The 15,557-nt window shown below is 42.5% G+C and overlaps 2 protein-coding genes across 2 annotated transcripts; one reads left to right on the plus strand and one right to left on the minus strand.

The window, feature by feature from the left end:
- Positions 1–910: 910 nt before the first annotated feature.
- LOC308365779 (growth hormone-regulated TBC protein 1-A-like) lies at positions 911–6,731 on the plus strand. The gene is made up of 9 exons (XM_080839372.1): positions 911–1,452; positions 1,544–1,619; positions 2,329–2,480; positions 2,815–2,973; positions 3,411–3,535; positions 5,200–5,296; positions 5,400–5,572; positions 5,693–5,878; positions 6,288–6,731. The coding sequence occupies exons 1-9, from the start codon at positions 1,380–1,382 to the stop codon at positions 6,390–6,392; spliced, it is 1,146 nt and encodes a 381-aa protein (XP_080695498.1). The 5' UTR covers positions 911–1,379; the 3' UTR covers positions 6,393–6,731.
- Positions 6,732–6,875: 144 nt separating this feature from the next.
- On the minus strand, positions 6,876–11,918 carry lamp1b (lysosomal associated membrane protein 1b). Its single transcript, XM_080839401.1, has 7 exons — positions 11,804–11,918; positions 11,576–11,708; positions 10,572–10,774; positions 9,376–9,498; positions 9,044–9,110; positions 8,719–8,886; positions 6,876–8,528 (listed from the first exon to the last, which is right to left on the minus strand). Exons 2-7 carry the CDS (start codon positions 11,634–11,636, stop codon positions 8,389–8,391), a joined length of 762 nt encoding a protein of 253 aa, XP_080695527.1. The 5' UTR covers positions 11,637–11,708; positions 11,804–11,918; the 3' UTR covers positions 6,876–8,388.
- Between the last annotated feature and the right edge of the window lie 3,639 nt (positions 11,919–15,557).

Raw genomic sequence — 15,557 nt, forward strand, 5'->3', positions numbered from 1 at the left:
AACCAAGACGAAAATGTATTATTGAAAAGTTGCTACAGTAGGAAATGTGTTTTCCACGTCAGTCCATACAGACTCATATTCATATGCATTATGGTTGGTTTGCCATTGTAAATTATCGCCCATCCAGGGCCTGAGTTACATTTCAGCTTGCCTTTTTTTTTGTTAGACCACAGACCTCAGTCTAAATCGCTTTCCATTAAGAAGTTGTTTCAAACAATAAGAAGCAGTTAATTTCCAGAAGGTTAAATCCTTATGAGTCCTCATGCCCTCATGTCAATAGGGCACACCCAGGTAAAACCTACAGAATTTGCATTAGCACATCTCAAAGCTAAGTGCTGCAAGCTTCAGTATTGTTAGCTCAACAAATAACACAAGATCATGTCAAAGCCACAATAGCCACTTCTGTTTTGGCTCATAACATAAGAAAGAGAGGGCACGCGGCACATTATGTACAAAACAAACAACTGTGTGGGGACTTTGTTTGAATCCACATTTTACTGATAGTACAGTGAAATAAAAATGAACAATTTCAAAAGATTTTATTGCATCGTTTTTAAAGCCTACAGTAAAGCACAACATACCACGTTTTGATGTATTTGAGTATTGGCCTATTGCTTATTAAAAACAGTTTTAAAGAGGGAAAAAAGCTTTGTTTACACAACTTTTTGAAGTTATTCATTAGGCCTTTCTTACACTTGCAATGGAGCATGCCTAGAACATAGCCTAAACTCGATTTGAATACTTGAATACAGCCCATTCAAAGTGTGCTCGAAACGGGAATGAATGATGTCCCCCTAGCTCGGTCTGGGGATTAGCATTCATGGAGGGAGGGTGAGTACACGTTAAAAGGGCAACGTGACTCCTCGAGCCGTCCAAGCCATGTTTAATCTAGCACGTTGGGCAAAAAGTCGCGACGGATTGCTAGTCAAGTGGATCAATCGGACTCTTGTTTCCCCTCAGTTTTGTTTTATTTTACTTTAACGTACGCTCGAATGGTCTTTTAAGTTGTAAAGAGTATTTTGTATTTTTTTTTTTCCGTGTTATCAAGGCAAGGCTTTTAATAGGCTGACTGGGAAAAGCTTCTTTGGTTTACCTTAGCCGTACCTCCGGTATTATTGGCCTCGCAAGACTATTATTACGCACCTGTGATGTGGGTTGTCCATCGGAACGGACATTGGATACGGGACATTTGACACCTTGTGTAGATCGTAATGAACTTTGAAGCATTTTTCAGGCACAGGCGCTGTTCTTAGTTGAGGACTACTGCTCGGGTGGCAAAACTGACCTGTCGATCGACTCGATACTGTTTTGAATGAGGCTATAGACATTAAAAAGTGATCTTATTTGCTTTGACTGGTCCCAAATGGACCGTCAATTGAATGGATATCATGTTTCGGACGATTGTCTCAACAGCAACACGAACAGCAGCAGCAGCAAAGACACATCACAAAGGTAGGCTAGTGGACCAGATAACTTGTTTATCGACTTAAAGCCCTGCTTAAAAGTTGACAAATCATAATCGCTCGGACTATGAAATCTCCAGGTGTGCCTGCTTCTGAAACGGCGAAGACCGTTCCACGTCCTACAAAATCCCCACCGAGAAATCACCTGTTTGTCAGGTGATCTGTTTGTGACATTACCGACGTCACTAACCCTTTGACCAGTTTTCCTTGTTTATTCTGAATTAACTTGGTCATAATTTATAACGTTATGGTAATTTTGAAAAGCCCTTAGCATGTTTTCATGACGTGTTACGTTAAATATTCGATGGGGTGTTATGTGCTGTGACTTGCATGCAAGTTATTTCTTGTCTGGTGTGGGCGACTAACAGATGTTATGTCAGAACTAATGGCTAATGTAGCTCAAATGAGCAGTTTCCTATGTATAACATCGCCCGTTTTGTGTTTAAAACGTCTTTGTATGGTAAATGCTGAGGGTCATATTATGTTTCTTAAATTATACAGTCAGTTACAGAGACCATTTGCAGTCTCTTATCTGCGTTTGTCCATTCGCTGGAGAGTGCAGACCTACTCAATTTACTTTATCATATGATGGAAGTGCATCTTTAAAAGTAAACCATTTACATTTTTACAATTTAAGTTTTACAACCTAGGTGTAGGCCTTTGTGGTATGACAGATTTAATAGATTTTATATGACAAGAAACATAGAAGGTTACCAAACCTGTGTTAACTTGGTCTCAGTCTGCATTAAATGGTATATTTCTGAGTTCCTTTCTCTGTGTCCATTATGTGCATTTCAGACCACTTGCATGATGAACTATTCATTATTTGTTATTTTCATGACATGCAACACCCATGTCTACGCAGGGTTGATCCCTACGGGTTTGAGAGGCCTCAGGACTTCAACTATGAGTCCCACGAGGAAATGATGTCTGAGTATCTTGCAGTGCTTCGAAGAAGATCCGTGAAATGGTCCAAACTTTTACATGGAAATGTGAAAGTAGAGAAGAACATAAAAGGTCAGAGAGAGGGATGCGCATTCAAACACTTTACCCGGTGTTGCACTAGTTCTGCTGCTCTTGCCCCCCCCCCCCCCCCCCCCTTCTTGTCTCTTGTCTCCTCTCAACTGTCTGTGTCTTTCTTCTTCTTCTTTCTCTCACGCACGCACTCACACACACACACACTCGGACACAATCAATCAGTCAATGACATGACATGCATATTTTTGTGTCCGAGTGCATCATTTTCTTTTTAAATAGTTTGAATCAAATCATGACATGCATCACTTTATTCTATAAAACCTATTTAGTTTGAATCCATTTATCTGGAGTGTTGCTGTGGTCCATTCCACAGTGAAGCGCTATGTGCGTAAAGGAGTACCCAAAGAGCACCGTGCTCAGATCTGGATGGCAGCCAGTGGTGCTCAGGAGCAGCTGGAGAAGCACCCAGGATACTACCAGTCCCTCCTGAAAAACAAGCACAATGCTAAGCTGGAGGAGACTATACGCTTAGGTAGGCTTCATGAAGGGATGGGCTAGTCATGCAGCCAGGGGTCATAATCTGTATGAGTCTCTTTGGTAAGATGTGGAAATATGAGATGGGGCAGGATGGAATAGGGATTCAGGAGAACAATGAAGGAATATCCTTTGTGTGTGTGTGTGTGTGTGTGTGTGTGTGTGTGTTTGTGTGTGTGTGTGGTGTGTGGTGTGTGTGTGTGTGTGTGTGGAGGGCAGGGTAGATTGTACCTCGTATCCATCGTATCCATCATCCGTTGGTAAACAATACATTTACCTCAAAGTTGTCAGCCACAAAATACATGACTAAATCTTAACTTCACAATAGTTTGAGAGTTGAGGAAGTGAGGGAAAGGGGAACACACTACATGAAAGGCTAGTTTGTTTTTCTGTGCCTGTTTGTCAGTATTTAACTGTGGTCATGCCCTTTCATAGATATGCACAGGACCTTCCCGGACAATGTCCTTTTCAGAAGTTCCTCTGACTCGTGTCTACAGACGGCTCTGTACAATGTGCTCCTGGCTTATGGTCACCACAACAATGATGTGGGATACTGCCAGGTACCCGTACCACCATACCTGCTTATAACCTTTTTGGAGCCAGTTGTCTGTACCTTGTATTCTCCTGCTAGCGGACAAAGGAATGTTTGTTCCATGTCTTCCGAAGCTATGCATAGTTGTACCCTCCCTCTTTTCAGTAATAGGCTCATTAAATGGGCTGCAGAAGCCTTTCGAAAGACAGGGCACTTTTTATGGATGTCTGCCCAGTTTGAAATATTTGTGATCATTGTGTTTCTCTCTCGCTTTCTGTGTATGTGTGTGTTTGTACATGTGCACCAAATATTCATATATCTGTAGTGAGATTATGTATAATTTTGTGTTCCTGAGTAAGAATGATTGAGAACATGTTTTGCCACATTTTGATAGTTTTTCAACCTAGCCTTAAATTGTACAGTCAAAACTGCAGTGCTGCTAAGGCAGAAATGGAACTTATTAAAATTAAAAAAAATCCCTGTAGAGGGTATTAATAATAATAATAATAGTAGTAATAATATCATTCATGTTTAAGGTTTTTCTGAACAATAAGTGCAACAGAAGCTATTATACTCGCTTTGTCGCAGTTGTGAATGTGTGAATGTTTTGTATTAGTATTAGTATTTCAGACTTCCATGTTAAAATATTATTGACTTTGTTGCAGTAAGGAAATTAATGTCATTCAAGACCATATCTGGAAGTGTACGTTCTTAAAAGGGTCATGGGAAGATGGAGATTAGGATGAATGAGGAAATGACTAAGGGCTTCTGAAGGGCCAAGGTGTAGGGAGAGTTCAGTTGCTTTCTCTGTAAAACCACCTCATGAGAACATAGCATAGCCCATTGCATTTTGACACTTGTCCTTCCTTCTTTTTTTTTTTTTTTTTTTTTTTTTACAGTTGCCTTCGGCACGTGATGGAACACTGTAAAGTGTTAACAGATAATGTGGCTGAAGAATAGAGAGTTACAAAGACAGATGGAATAGGTGGAAATTGACAACTGTAGCTTGTGCTTTTCGTTTGTTTGTTCACATTATAAAGTTTTATAGAATAGTTGCTTTAGTGGCATATGTTCAATATTTGGTTGGAGCATTTTGCAAATCAAATGTGTTGTCCTGTTTAGGACAGTGTTAGCTGTTTTGAATATGAAAAGTTGTAAATGTTTTGAATACGAAAAATGTCTTGAACTTCTTCATATGTGGCTTTCTGAACAGCCAAACAGGTTTAGTTGATAAGAACAAAAACTGTTACTCCATAACAACATACGACACTGGAGTAAATGCTCAATTTTGTTTTTAATATTTACAACATTTTGAATTTGGTTGTATGAAAAACGCCACCTGGTGGTTTTAGTGTGTCATTGAAGAAGCATCTGTTCTTGGCAGCCTCACCCTGCTCAATTATATCATCGCTCTATAGGATCCGTTTACACTTTCAGTCTGCAGTTGTGTTTCTCTGTCATGCTTGTCTCTGCCTTCCCTGGTCCTAGCCACACCCACCCTGTAAACACTTACCTCTTGGGGGCACCCTCTTCAGGAGCCCGAGTACACATAGGATGGGGATAGTATTTCAATTACACAGATGGCAACTGACTCTGGCTCTGATTTTGGAATGTTGCCTGAGAACCAAGTTAGTGCGCAGGACTCATGGCCACTGTTGTATTCACAAGCATGGAATTCCTTTTGTGTTACAGGGGATGAATTTCATTGCAGGCTATCTGATCATCATTACAAAAGATGAGGAGAAGTCCTTCTGGCTGATGGATGCCTTACTGGGCAGGATATTACCAGGTCTGCAGCCTTCTACCCTTTTCCATCCAAATGGCCTACTTAGTCTTTGTGGAGCTGGCCAGTAATGATGAACGTTTGTCTCGTCTCTGCCCCTGTGTGACAGACTACTACACGGCAGCCATGTTGGGTCTGAAGACGGATCAGGAGGTGTTGGGGGAGCTGTTGAAGGTGAAGGTGCCCGCGGTGTGGCACCTGATGCAGCAGCACAACGTCATGTGGTCCCTGGTGGTGTCCCGCTGGTTCATCTGCCTCTTCATCGATGTCCTACCAGTGGAGGTGGGAAGGAAGTTATTTCTCAAGAGGGTTGCATTTATGTAGTCTTTCAGTCAGATTTGTTTTTGATATTCATCTTCCTCCTCTGTTGCCTCTGGTCCCTCCCCTACTCCCCACCACCAGACAGTCTTGAGGATCTGGGACTGTTTGTTCTACGAGGGTTCAAAGATCCTTTTCCGTGTGGCCCTCACACTGATCCGCCACCACCAGACGCTCCTGCTACAGGCGCAGAACCTTCCAGACGTCTGTCAGCGCTTCAAACAGATCACCCACGGGGAGTTTGTAGAGGACTGCCACTCTTTCATGCAGGTGAGATTTGAGGCCACGCACGGCTTCTTTCCGCTCGATTTTTATTTGCATGTTATGTTACACTCGGTAAGCCATGTATAGGTTTTGTTTCCTTCTGAGCACAGAAATGTGTAAACACAACACTCCCTGTCCCATAACTTGTTGACTTTGGCTGGTTGTGAAAAAAACACAAGGTGGTTCTGTTTCTATTGACTTCCCAAACCAGCATTGCATGTTTAAATGTGGATAAACACATTCATATTTTAAGAGTAGCAAAAACATTTCTCAACTTTTTATCAAAGACATTTTTGGCCTACCTTGGACTAAAACAATAGAAAATGATTATATTATCTTTATCTGATGTCGATATTTATTTTATTAATACATCAAGTTCTGTTTAAAACTGTTCACATACTGAATGTTTTTTCAGAAAATATTTTTGGAGCCTGGAAGTCTGTCCATGGCGACGGTAAGGAAACTCCGTCTCACATGCAGAGACCGCATAGTGGCCGAGGAGGCTGCCCTGCGACCCTGAGATCTGCTCTTTTTCAGTGTCTGCACACGAACATTCCTCACATGTATTTGTAACAAACAGGAGACAGGGCCGTGACCACCCTTTGCACTGCCTCTGAACTGGAAATGGCATATAAATTCTAATGAAATAGAAAAGATGGCATTCCGCATTAAAAAAAGTTTTGTCTAAGAAGTTAACTCAGGTGTCCCACATTTCATTTTAGCTGTTAAAACGGCTTATAGAAAAATGTATTGTAAAGACCCTTTTTGCTGTACTTTCTATGTTATTTCTACTGGTGTTCTTTAATATGATGGTTAAGTGCTTTTGTACTGTTGAGTGTGGCTGTATATGAATGTATTGACTGGCTTCCAAAAATGAAAAAAAAAAACTCTTTTGACCACATGGTGGCAGTGTGCTTCATTTAACCTCGTCAGGTTTGCACACTAGTTGACAACACACACTACTGGTAGATGCTCTTTGTATGTATGAAAAAAGCCACACTACTTCTCGTTTGTCCCTTTTTATTGAAATCACAGCATTTCAAAAGTGATCCAAACATTCGCTATTAAAACAATTAAATTACTAGTAAGGGCTAGCAGTCATTCATGCCCTCAGTTAAAGATCAACTGCACTTCATGTACCTATACACCACAGCTTGAGAATCCAACCAGCAACACGGTTATGATGAAGAGTCCTGGCTTCGCAGTGCAGTGACACACCCTGTACAGAGTAACAATATCCTTCACACCCTCACACAACTCTGCTTGGCCGACCCACCCTTCAAATTTACTAGCATGTAACAGTCCCATGAACATTGTGTGATACCCTGCACAGTGAGGTAACATCAACTCCCTTTTCGTGATTCTAAATGCACAACACCACTTCAATGCAAGCCCAGTGAGGCCCACTGCAGTCCTCCCTCCCTCCCGTCAGTATCGCAATCCCTCTTCATCACCTACTTCCTCAGCAGATTCCAAGCAATGCACATGGTGCCCATAATGAACTCCGCGCTGAAGGCGTCCTGTGGAATTTCCCCTCGGGTCACTGGGTGTTAACCAAGTAACCACAACTAGATGCTGTCATCGCTGGACCTACCCTGAAAGCAAGGCCCTGTTTTTGTTTTTTTCATTTTCTTTAGCTTAATTGCTTTTGAATGCCAACCTGTAACAGATGGATCAGTGGACAAGGGGACAAACACCCAAAAAGCAGTTAAATAAACGTCCAACTGTCTTTTAAGTGCCAGTGCAAAGCCACTTGTTTACCAGTAAAGGTCTCGAACAGAGACCAGTTTAGTTTTAGCGTTAGGATTATGTAAATATGTACACGAGGGAGGGGTGGGGGAGCACCTACATGTCCGAGGGACCTACATGGGTCAGACGTCAAAGATACGAAAGTTTGTGACAGTCAAAATGGGGATCCTTTTTTCCTATGGTACTTAGAACACATCCTTATTGTCTATATGAGGAAAACAAACACAGATGGACAAAAAAAACACCAAAACGAGAAGGAAGACAAGCTACAGCAGCAAAGAAAACAAAGTTAAAACAATAACAATCCCTAAAGCATTCCTTCTATAAAACTTCAGACGAAGACCCAGACTGACAAAGGCGCGTGAGGGTTAAGCACAAGGTCTTCAGAGGTTGGCCACACACACACACAGGCTGACCCCTTTGAGTCTGCTCAGAGCATGTCTCAATTGCATGTTACACATCATATTATATTCATGGTTTTTTTTTTGTTGTTTTTTTTTTTTTATACAAGAGGGCAGGAAGTCCTGGAAGAGCAGGGCCAACCTTGGCACGGGATTGAGGCGGAGCTGTGGGCTTGCGTGGGGCAAGGGGATTTGAAAAGGGAGCTTGGGCCCATAGCATGGGTACGAAGGAGGCCAGGCTCTGTGGGTGTATGGGGTAAGAGGCTGAGGCTAGCAGGTGATGGTTAAGGGTGTTTGAGGGTGGGGATAGGGTGGTGGTTGGCTGTGCTCCCTGGCTTTTTAAGATTCTAAATCAGAGGAGGGTGCTCAGATGGTCTGGTAGCCGGCATGACTCCTCTTGCGGCCAATCAGGTAAGCCATGAGCACGATGAGCACCAGGCCAGACAGCGCGGCGCCTACGATGATGGGGATCAGCATGTCGTCCTCGTCCAGCTCACACTCTTCAGCTATAGGGAGGAGAGGAGAGGGGAACAGTTCACACATCAGATCTGAACACCGGAAAAAACTCTTCTTCTCAGGCACTGAATAATGGGTGAACCTGCTAAGAAGAGTAAAATGAACTGTGGATGGTCAAATTAAGACCATGCGTGCCAATAAACATGACAAAGCCAAAAAGAAAGAAACTGAAAGACTGACCTTCACCAAACTGATCGGAGCTCACACCGAAGGGCTGCACCTGCAGCTGGTAGGTGTTGAGTGAGAAGTTCTGATCGACGCTCAGAGTCTGCTCCTCCCGACACATGTAGGAGCGGCCCAGGGTTCCCCTCAGGTAGTCCAGGCCGGAGTTGGAGGCGCTCAATGGAGCTTAAGACATTAGGGACACAGTGAAGTTTTAGCCAACAGGTCCGAAGACATTCATCTCAAAACGACATCCCTGTTTGTTTGTTTGTTTTCTTTAATGAAGGTTATGTTTATATACATCATTACAGCGTTTATCATACAAATGTAACAAAGATCTCACCAGCCATATCAGGCCAGGATGCTGATAGCGCCAAGCTGTTCAGGTGATATTTATTGGATGTTGTGTTCTGGAAAAAAGCAAATGGCAGTTAGAATGCAGGTCGTGCACAGAATTGGAAAAAAATAAAATAAAAAATAAATCAACATTAGCGACTATAGCTCCACCTAGTGGTCAGAGTTTTCTCCTCAGAATGTGGAGCAGTGCCTAACAATTACATAAGGTCTTTCAGTAGCTGCTTTTGTCTAAAGGTGTTAGGTGAATTTCTCAGTGTTTGTATTTTCTCCTCGGGCATCAGGACTATAAAGGATCCATCCTACAGCTCCTGAACTCACCAGTAAGAAGGAGAAGGTGAGGTTGGTCTTATCCTCCATGAGGATGAGGGTGGCGGTGTCTGCGTCACAAGAGCCAGCAAATTTGGTCTGGTTGGGATGCAGATTCACCAACTCCTGGACAGTCTGCAGCGTTTAGAAAAAAGCACAAAGAAAAAAAAAACAACAGGTTCAGCGATGACCATGCCTGCCCGCGCCCGCACAGCAAACCTATCAGAGCAGATCACGTTACTGAAATCGAGTCTAAAATGGCAAGACTTTCAAATGACAAATCAGTCAAGAGCAGCAGAACTATTGCCGGTCTATTTTGACCAACAGGCAAATATTTGAATGCCAGGCCGTGCATACACATGCATACTGCTGTGAGTGGGCTTAGGTGCTAATTAAATGTGTGCGGTTAGCACCCATCAGCAGCAAAGCACAACGGTAGGTAATGTGAGTCAGACAGGGAGGATATGTTGGATCAAGTTGTGCCTTGCTATTTCATTAAGTAACGCTTCCACAGGTCTAGCGAGTGCAGTGAGCTTGTGAGGGTTAAAGCACTAGAGCAATTGTCTTAATGGATCGAGTCTTCCCTACCCTCCTTCCACATCTGATGAACCTTAAAGGCATTTCCGCATGCACTCATTTATTGATTCCTTCAGAGAATGTGAGAAGGAGATATGGGGGGGAAATCCATACATGGTGTTGTCTTTCTGCACTCTCAAGATGGCAAGTTTGCTAGTAGTGAGACATGTGATCATTTTAGCAAGGTTTACTATTGATAGGGATTTGCTTTGACCTTTGATGTTTCAAAGAAAATATTCAAATTCAATGATAATCAAAACCTGAAGTACATCTAGTCACAATCCAACAACTCAGCCCCAAGGCCCATCCTCCCATTCAGTACTTCAAGAGGGTGAAAAAAAAATCACGAGGATGAAGACTACACAACTAAAAAAAAAACTAAAAAAGAAACCCAAAAAAGAAAAGGACTTGTCATATACACAAGAGCACCCCTCATAAGGGGTCAAAATATTTTCATCATGAGACTAAACGACTTACACAACTTTCTTACTTGGAAATAGAGGAAGATTCAGCTGTTTACTGTAAATAAGTAATCAGATACCATCTCCAAAGGCCAGAAGGCAGCACACTGACCCTGTCTGAGCCTGGGACAAACAGCCTGCAAACAAAGCAGTGTGACTGAGGGTGCGTACCTTGTTGTCTGTGCTGAGGAAAGTGACGTTGAGCTGCAGTCCCATGCGAGCCATAAGACAGGCTGTTCCATTACCATTGCTGACATTGTAGTTGCCCCTCTCAGGGTTGCCAGGAGACGCAGGGGTGGCCGGAGCGACAACGGTCGGGGGGATGGCAGTGGTGGCTGTTGCCTCTTGAGTGAGGCATTGATGCAACGTAGCCGCTGTGGAGACAGAATTGTTAGTATTACTCCCCATTTAATACACGACTCTCCTGAATGCATCAAATGACAATTTAATAAAATTGTATAGGCCATGACATAGAAAGGTTCAGACCCTTTGGACATCAGATGAGATCAATTTTTGAAACAAAATTGGCCAATTCAATAAACAAAAACCAGATGGGCCGGACACAAACATTCATAAAGGCTTCAGTTTTGCAAAATTTTCATAAGGAACCATAACTTGAAATCTGTAAGGCAGTAGAGGGAAATCTCCAAATATCAATACCACATTTGGGTTTAACAGGATAACCAGTGCAATATAACGAAGGTCATCAACTTCTACAGTTATGAAACAAAAGTGTGAAACTGATGTCCTAAAAAAACAAATATGCTACACGGCAACACCGCCGTCATCAATCTATTTTGCTAGGTAGGATGTAACCTAATGAAAACAGACGGTGACACTTGCCAGTGCCAGGCCAGCGGTTTGCCTCAAAGCCCTTCATAGGGAGAATCACGTGAGGGACAGAGACAATACATTTTAGCGCACTGCAAGCATGAGCGCTTAGCAATGTTACCAAACCAGAAAAACAACACCAGAAGATACGACAGGGGTCATGAATTACATTCGGTGTTGGGGAAAATCCATTTAAATAACACGAGTATAGGGTGTTGAATGTTAGCAGTTGCAAGATTAGTTTACAACAAAAACACAATGCTGAAAATACAATAAATGGCTAGCTAGCTAACGTCAGCTAGCTAACTTTCCAGCTCTCCCGATGCTCGGTAACCAGCTCTTACCTAACACAACGATGAATGTTATGCCGACGGGGAGAGGTTGTTTGCGAATGTGAGGTATCATGTTTCCAGTCAGTTGTCAAAGTGAATCTCAGTGCACTCGGCCCAGAAGAACGCCAACAGGACGGCAAGAGGGCTAGGTAGACAAACAACGCACTCGTTTACAAACAGTGCGCACACACACACACACACAGCGTTCCGTCGAATTCAAGCACCTGCTGCAAACCTCACCCTGATTTACGTCCTTCACGCTCCTCTTGTGCTGAAATATGTTTCGAAACGTGTGTCCGGTCACGACGCTTTTTACCGCTGCTTTCCTGTCATGCCACAGATGATGCCCCCTCAGCTGCGCTTAGAAGAAATAAAATGGTCATGTGAACAGCCTTTTAGGACCACCCAGTCACGTGAGAATGAGTAAGAGAAAACAGTTCTCAAAACAAGGAGAGAGATGCTGCAGCCCCTGGTGGCTGTCATAACTATAACAGTTTTTAAACGTTTCGTTTAAACTCAGCAATACTGTAATCTTTGTGCCTAATTATGACAAGATCAATATTATGATTAATTAGGTCAACATTAATATCACAATTTTTTTTAACAGGATTACTCATTCAGTGTTTCCCCTTGGATTAATGGTTGTTGTTGTGCACGCGGATATGAGCCCGTGACGCTGGGAAGGGCGGACGCCCACGGCTGTAAAGGAAATGCATGCGCTGGATTTATGACACATGACAAAAGGAGAGCACCATTGCGAAACGGAACGCATTAATCATTTCATCTGGATTGCATTGTTTTCAAATTGAAGCTGTGATTGCATTTCGATTATTGGCACAGCCCTAGTCTCGATATATCAGCGTTTAGGCCTCTCTTTACAAACTTACCCTAAGTAGTGGTCTACTATAAGGCCTCAGGAATGAAAACAAGAGGCCCTGACAGGAATTTTGTGAGTGCAAAATAATGAATCTCACAGTCTAAAATGTAACAGTTTAACAGAACAGTTCAGGTGTCTGAGGGAGATGGGTGAGGAAATGCGGTATATTCAATTGGATTTAGTAGTCTACTAGTTCTGTTGTCCATTAGGACAGTATAATGGATGTCTTGTACGTGTGCCTGATTCTAAGAACACTCAAAACGGCCAATGTAATTAGAAGACATGGCACAATTGGCAAGAAGATGCCAAATGTTTACAGGAATATTCTGGAACGTCTTCACAAGATAATGCTACTTAACCTTTGACTCGCACTGTTGACCACACATCCCAACCTTTGCTTGGGTGTGCAGTTGTGCCATGCCATCAAATTTGTGTCACCACTTGTGGTGCAAAGAAGTCTTTGTAGAACTTCTTGAAAGTAAGAAAAAAAATAGATAGGCAATGTGTGGCATTAATTGAAAGGCTTGTGAACTGTAACAGCAATACAAGTAATTTCAGTGCGATGAACCTGACCGAAAATAAGCAAGTTATTTTATTGAGTTATAAAATATTAACACATCTCATGGACACATACTGAGTGGCAAAGCTGGAGACATGTGCTACTAATAATTGGTATTAGGCCCATCTTGTGAGAAGAGGAATAAAGTGTCTGTTTACCACTATGTCAGTTCTATTTTAAATAACCAGCAGATTTTTAGAGATAGTTTGCAAATTCAAATACATACCAGAGGCCAAAGGTCAAAGATTTGGTTTGGACAAACATACATAATAAACATACGTATATTTTTAGACATGGACAATCACAGGTTGTCACAGACAATGTAAATAAAGAAAGAACAGAAAGTTGTTGTTTCATACAGTACTGGAATGCCTATTTAAAACTGAGGCAAACCCTACATATACATATACTGATGTAATGTAAACAGTCTTTTTATGTACACTTATACATTTTTTAAGTCAGTCATCGAAAATACTCATTTAGATTGTATTTATTTGGACAAGGATACATTCAAATATGGAAAACCTTTACATTTCTCATAGAGGTAGTAGTAGTCTTATTATTTCATTGGGATAATTTCTCACCTAAAGAGAGGAAAGAAGAAAGGAACAATGGAAGGACTTTATGCACAGACGACATACATTTCTGTTTTCTGTTAATCAAATGAAACTCTCACATAAGCCTTAATCGACTGTGCAGTCTCAGTGGGGTGGTATAGACACATGCAGTGTGTCTGTGCACTCCAGAGTGATCCCAGACCTGGTGACTACTCACAGTCTGCCCAGGATGAAACTGACATGTCTGACTGGCAGGCACATGGCGATCTTGTAAAGTAGGCATTTAGTGCCCACTGGCACTATACAGAAAAACAGTCTCCTATTCCTTGCAGCTACGTCAGCCTTCTCCTATCTGAATGCCAGGGTAGGCGATTCTGGGGAAACCAGCAAGAGTAAGATAGATTTTGAAAGCATACAACTGGAAAAATCCCTGCCCCTTCTTTCAGACCCCTCAGAAGCCGCTCCTCCAAAACTCATGACTGTGCACTGCCTGACTACAGCCTGACTACGGCCGGAACACGTGACCACGAGAGTGGGTTGGAGGTGAGCTCAGAGAATCGTTGTCATTGCTAACGTATCCTACTACTCTATGTCTCATTCTCACAACTACAAAAAACACACAAATAAGCTAGACCCCCACGTTTGTAATATGTCCTGTTCAACGCCAATATAGACTACCATAAGATAAAACACCCTCAAACAACACATTCTCACAACTACAACACAGATATATTCCATAGTCTACTAGGGTTGGCATTGGGATAAGACATAAGCTACTGGGGGGGGGGGGGGGCAGTGATTGACACTCTGTCAGACACCCCTCCTGGCTGGCTCTGATTGGTTGTTTTGATTTGGTTGCGGTGGATTCTTGCAAATGGCATTAGGAGCACTGGGTGGATTTTGGATTCACAGATGTACTACTGTCGGGACATAGCGACAGTTCTAGCAAATATATGGAGTTACCTACTACAGCTTTAATGACAAAGACTTTATCTCTGCTGTTGACAGCCTAGCAAGCATAACAGCCACAGCTATAGTACTTGAGATACCCTGGAATCCAGAATGTGGAGATAGAATTGCCCATTCCCTTAAAGGCCATGCCAATCACGGTCCTTAACAGAAGGCCCTGTTGCCTTCACTGGCCACTGACCACAGGCACAAACTGGTCCCCTCTCTACTGACCACAGGCACAAACTGGTCCCCTCTCTACTGACCACAGGTGCATTTGATTTACAAGTGACAGGAAATTCAAATGTGGGCAGGTTAGGTAAAAATCAGGTTCTTGGTATGACCTCTTGGGCTTTTTTCTGACACTTACTTGTTGATGTTGCCCTAGCAACTGACTCCCCAAATTCCGTTGGCCCTGCGCTGACCTGCTGCAAAAAGTCAGGCAGGTGGTAGGTCTGTTGGTGTCTGATCACTGCCACCACCTGACCTACTCCTGCCTGATTCAACTGCACATACCTCAGGTTGACCTGCCTGCCCCTGGGGTCAGCCTTACCTGGCAGAAGCCACACAAAGATGGAAAAAACAGAAACAGCTGGACCCAGCCATGTAGTCAGGGCATCTATTTGAGGGTTTGCAGTTACAGAAGCACCAGGAGCCATCTTTCTTCCTGACCAGGAGAGTGGGTGCAGCCCATGGTGCTGCCTCAGCCATGTCTTAAATCTATCCAAAAAAAATGTGTTGTTCATGCTTAAAAATTGTTGGGCTACAAAAGATTTGATTTCAGTACATATTTATTGAAAGATGAACACAGATTTAGAATTAAGGTACATATAACAAGTTATGTATTTATTAAATATGTATTTTGTTTCTTTACTTCTGTATATAGGTCAAAAATGATCTGCCTATATGTCAGTATACTCAGCATACACAACTCTTCTTTTGTCTGTGTTCTCAAGGTTATATGTACATACTGAACATTGGCACAATTGTCACTGTTGTAGAAATTAGTTCCTCTGTTTTCAGACATGTGTTTTTGCTTCCGATTACTCTGAT

Source organism: Sprattus sprattus (genome assembly GCF_963457725.1).
Source record: "Sprattus sprattus genome assembly, chromosome: 5".
Classification (NCBI taxonomy): domain Eukaryota; kingdom Metazoa; phylum Chordata; class Actinopteri; order Clupeiformes; family Clupeidae; genus Sprattus; species Sprattus sprattus.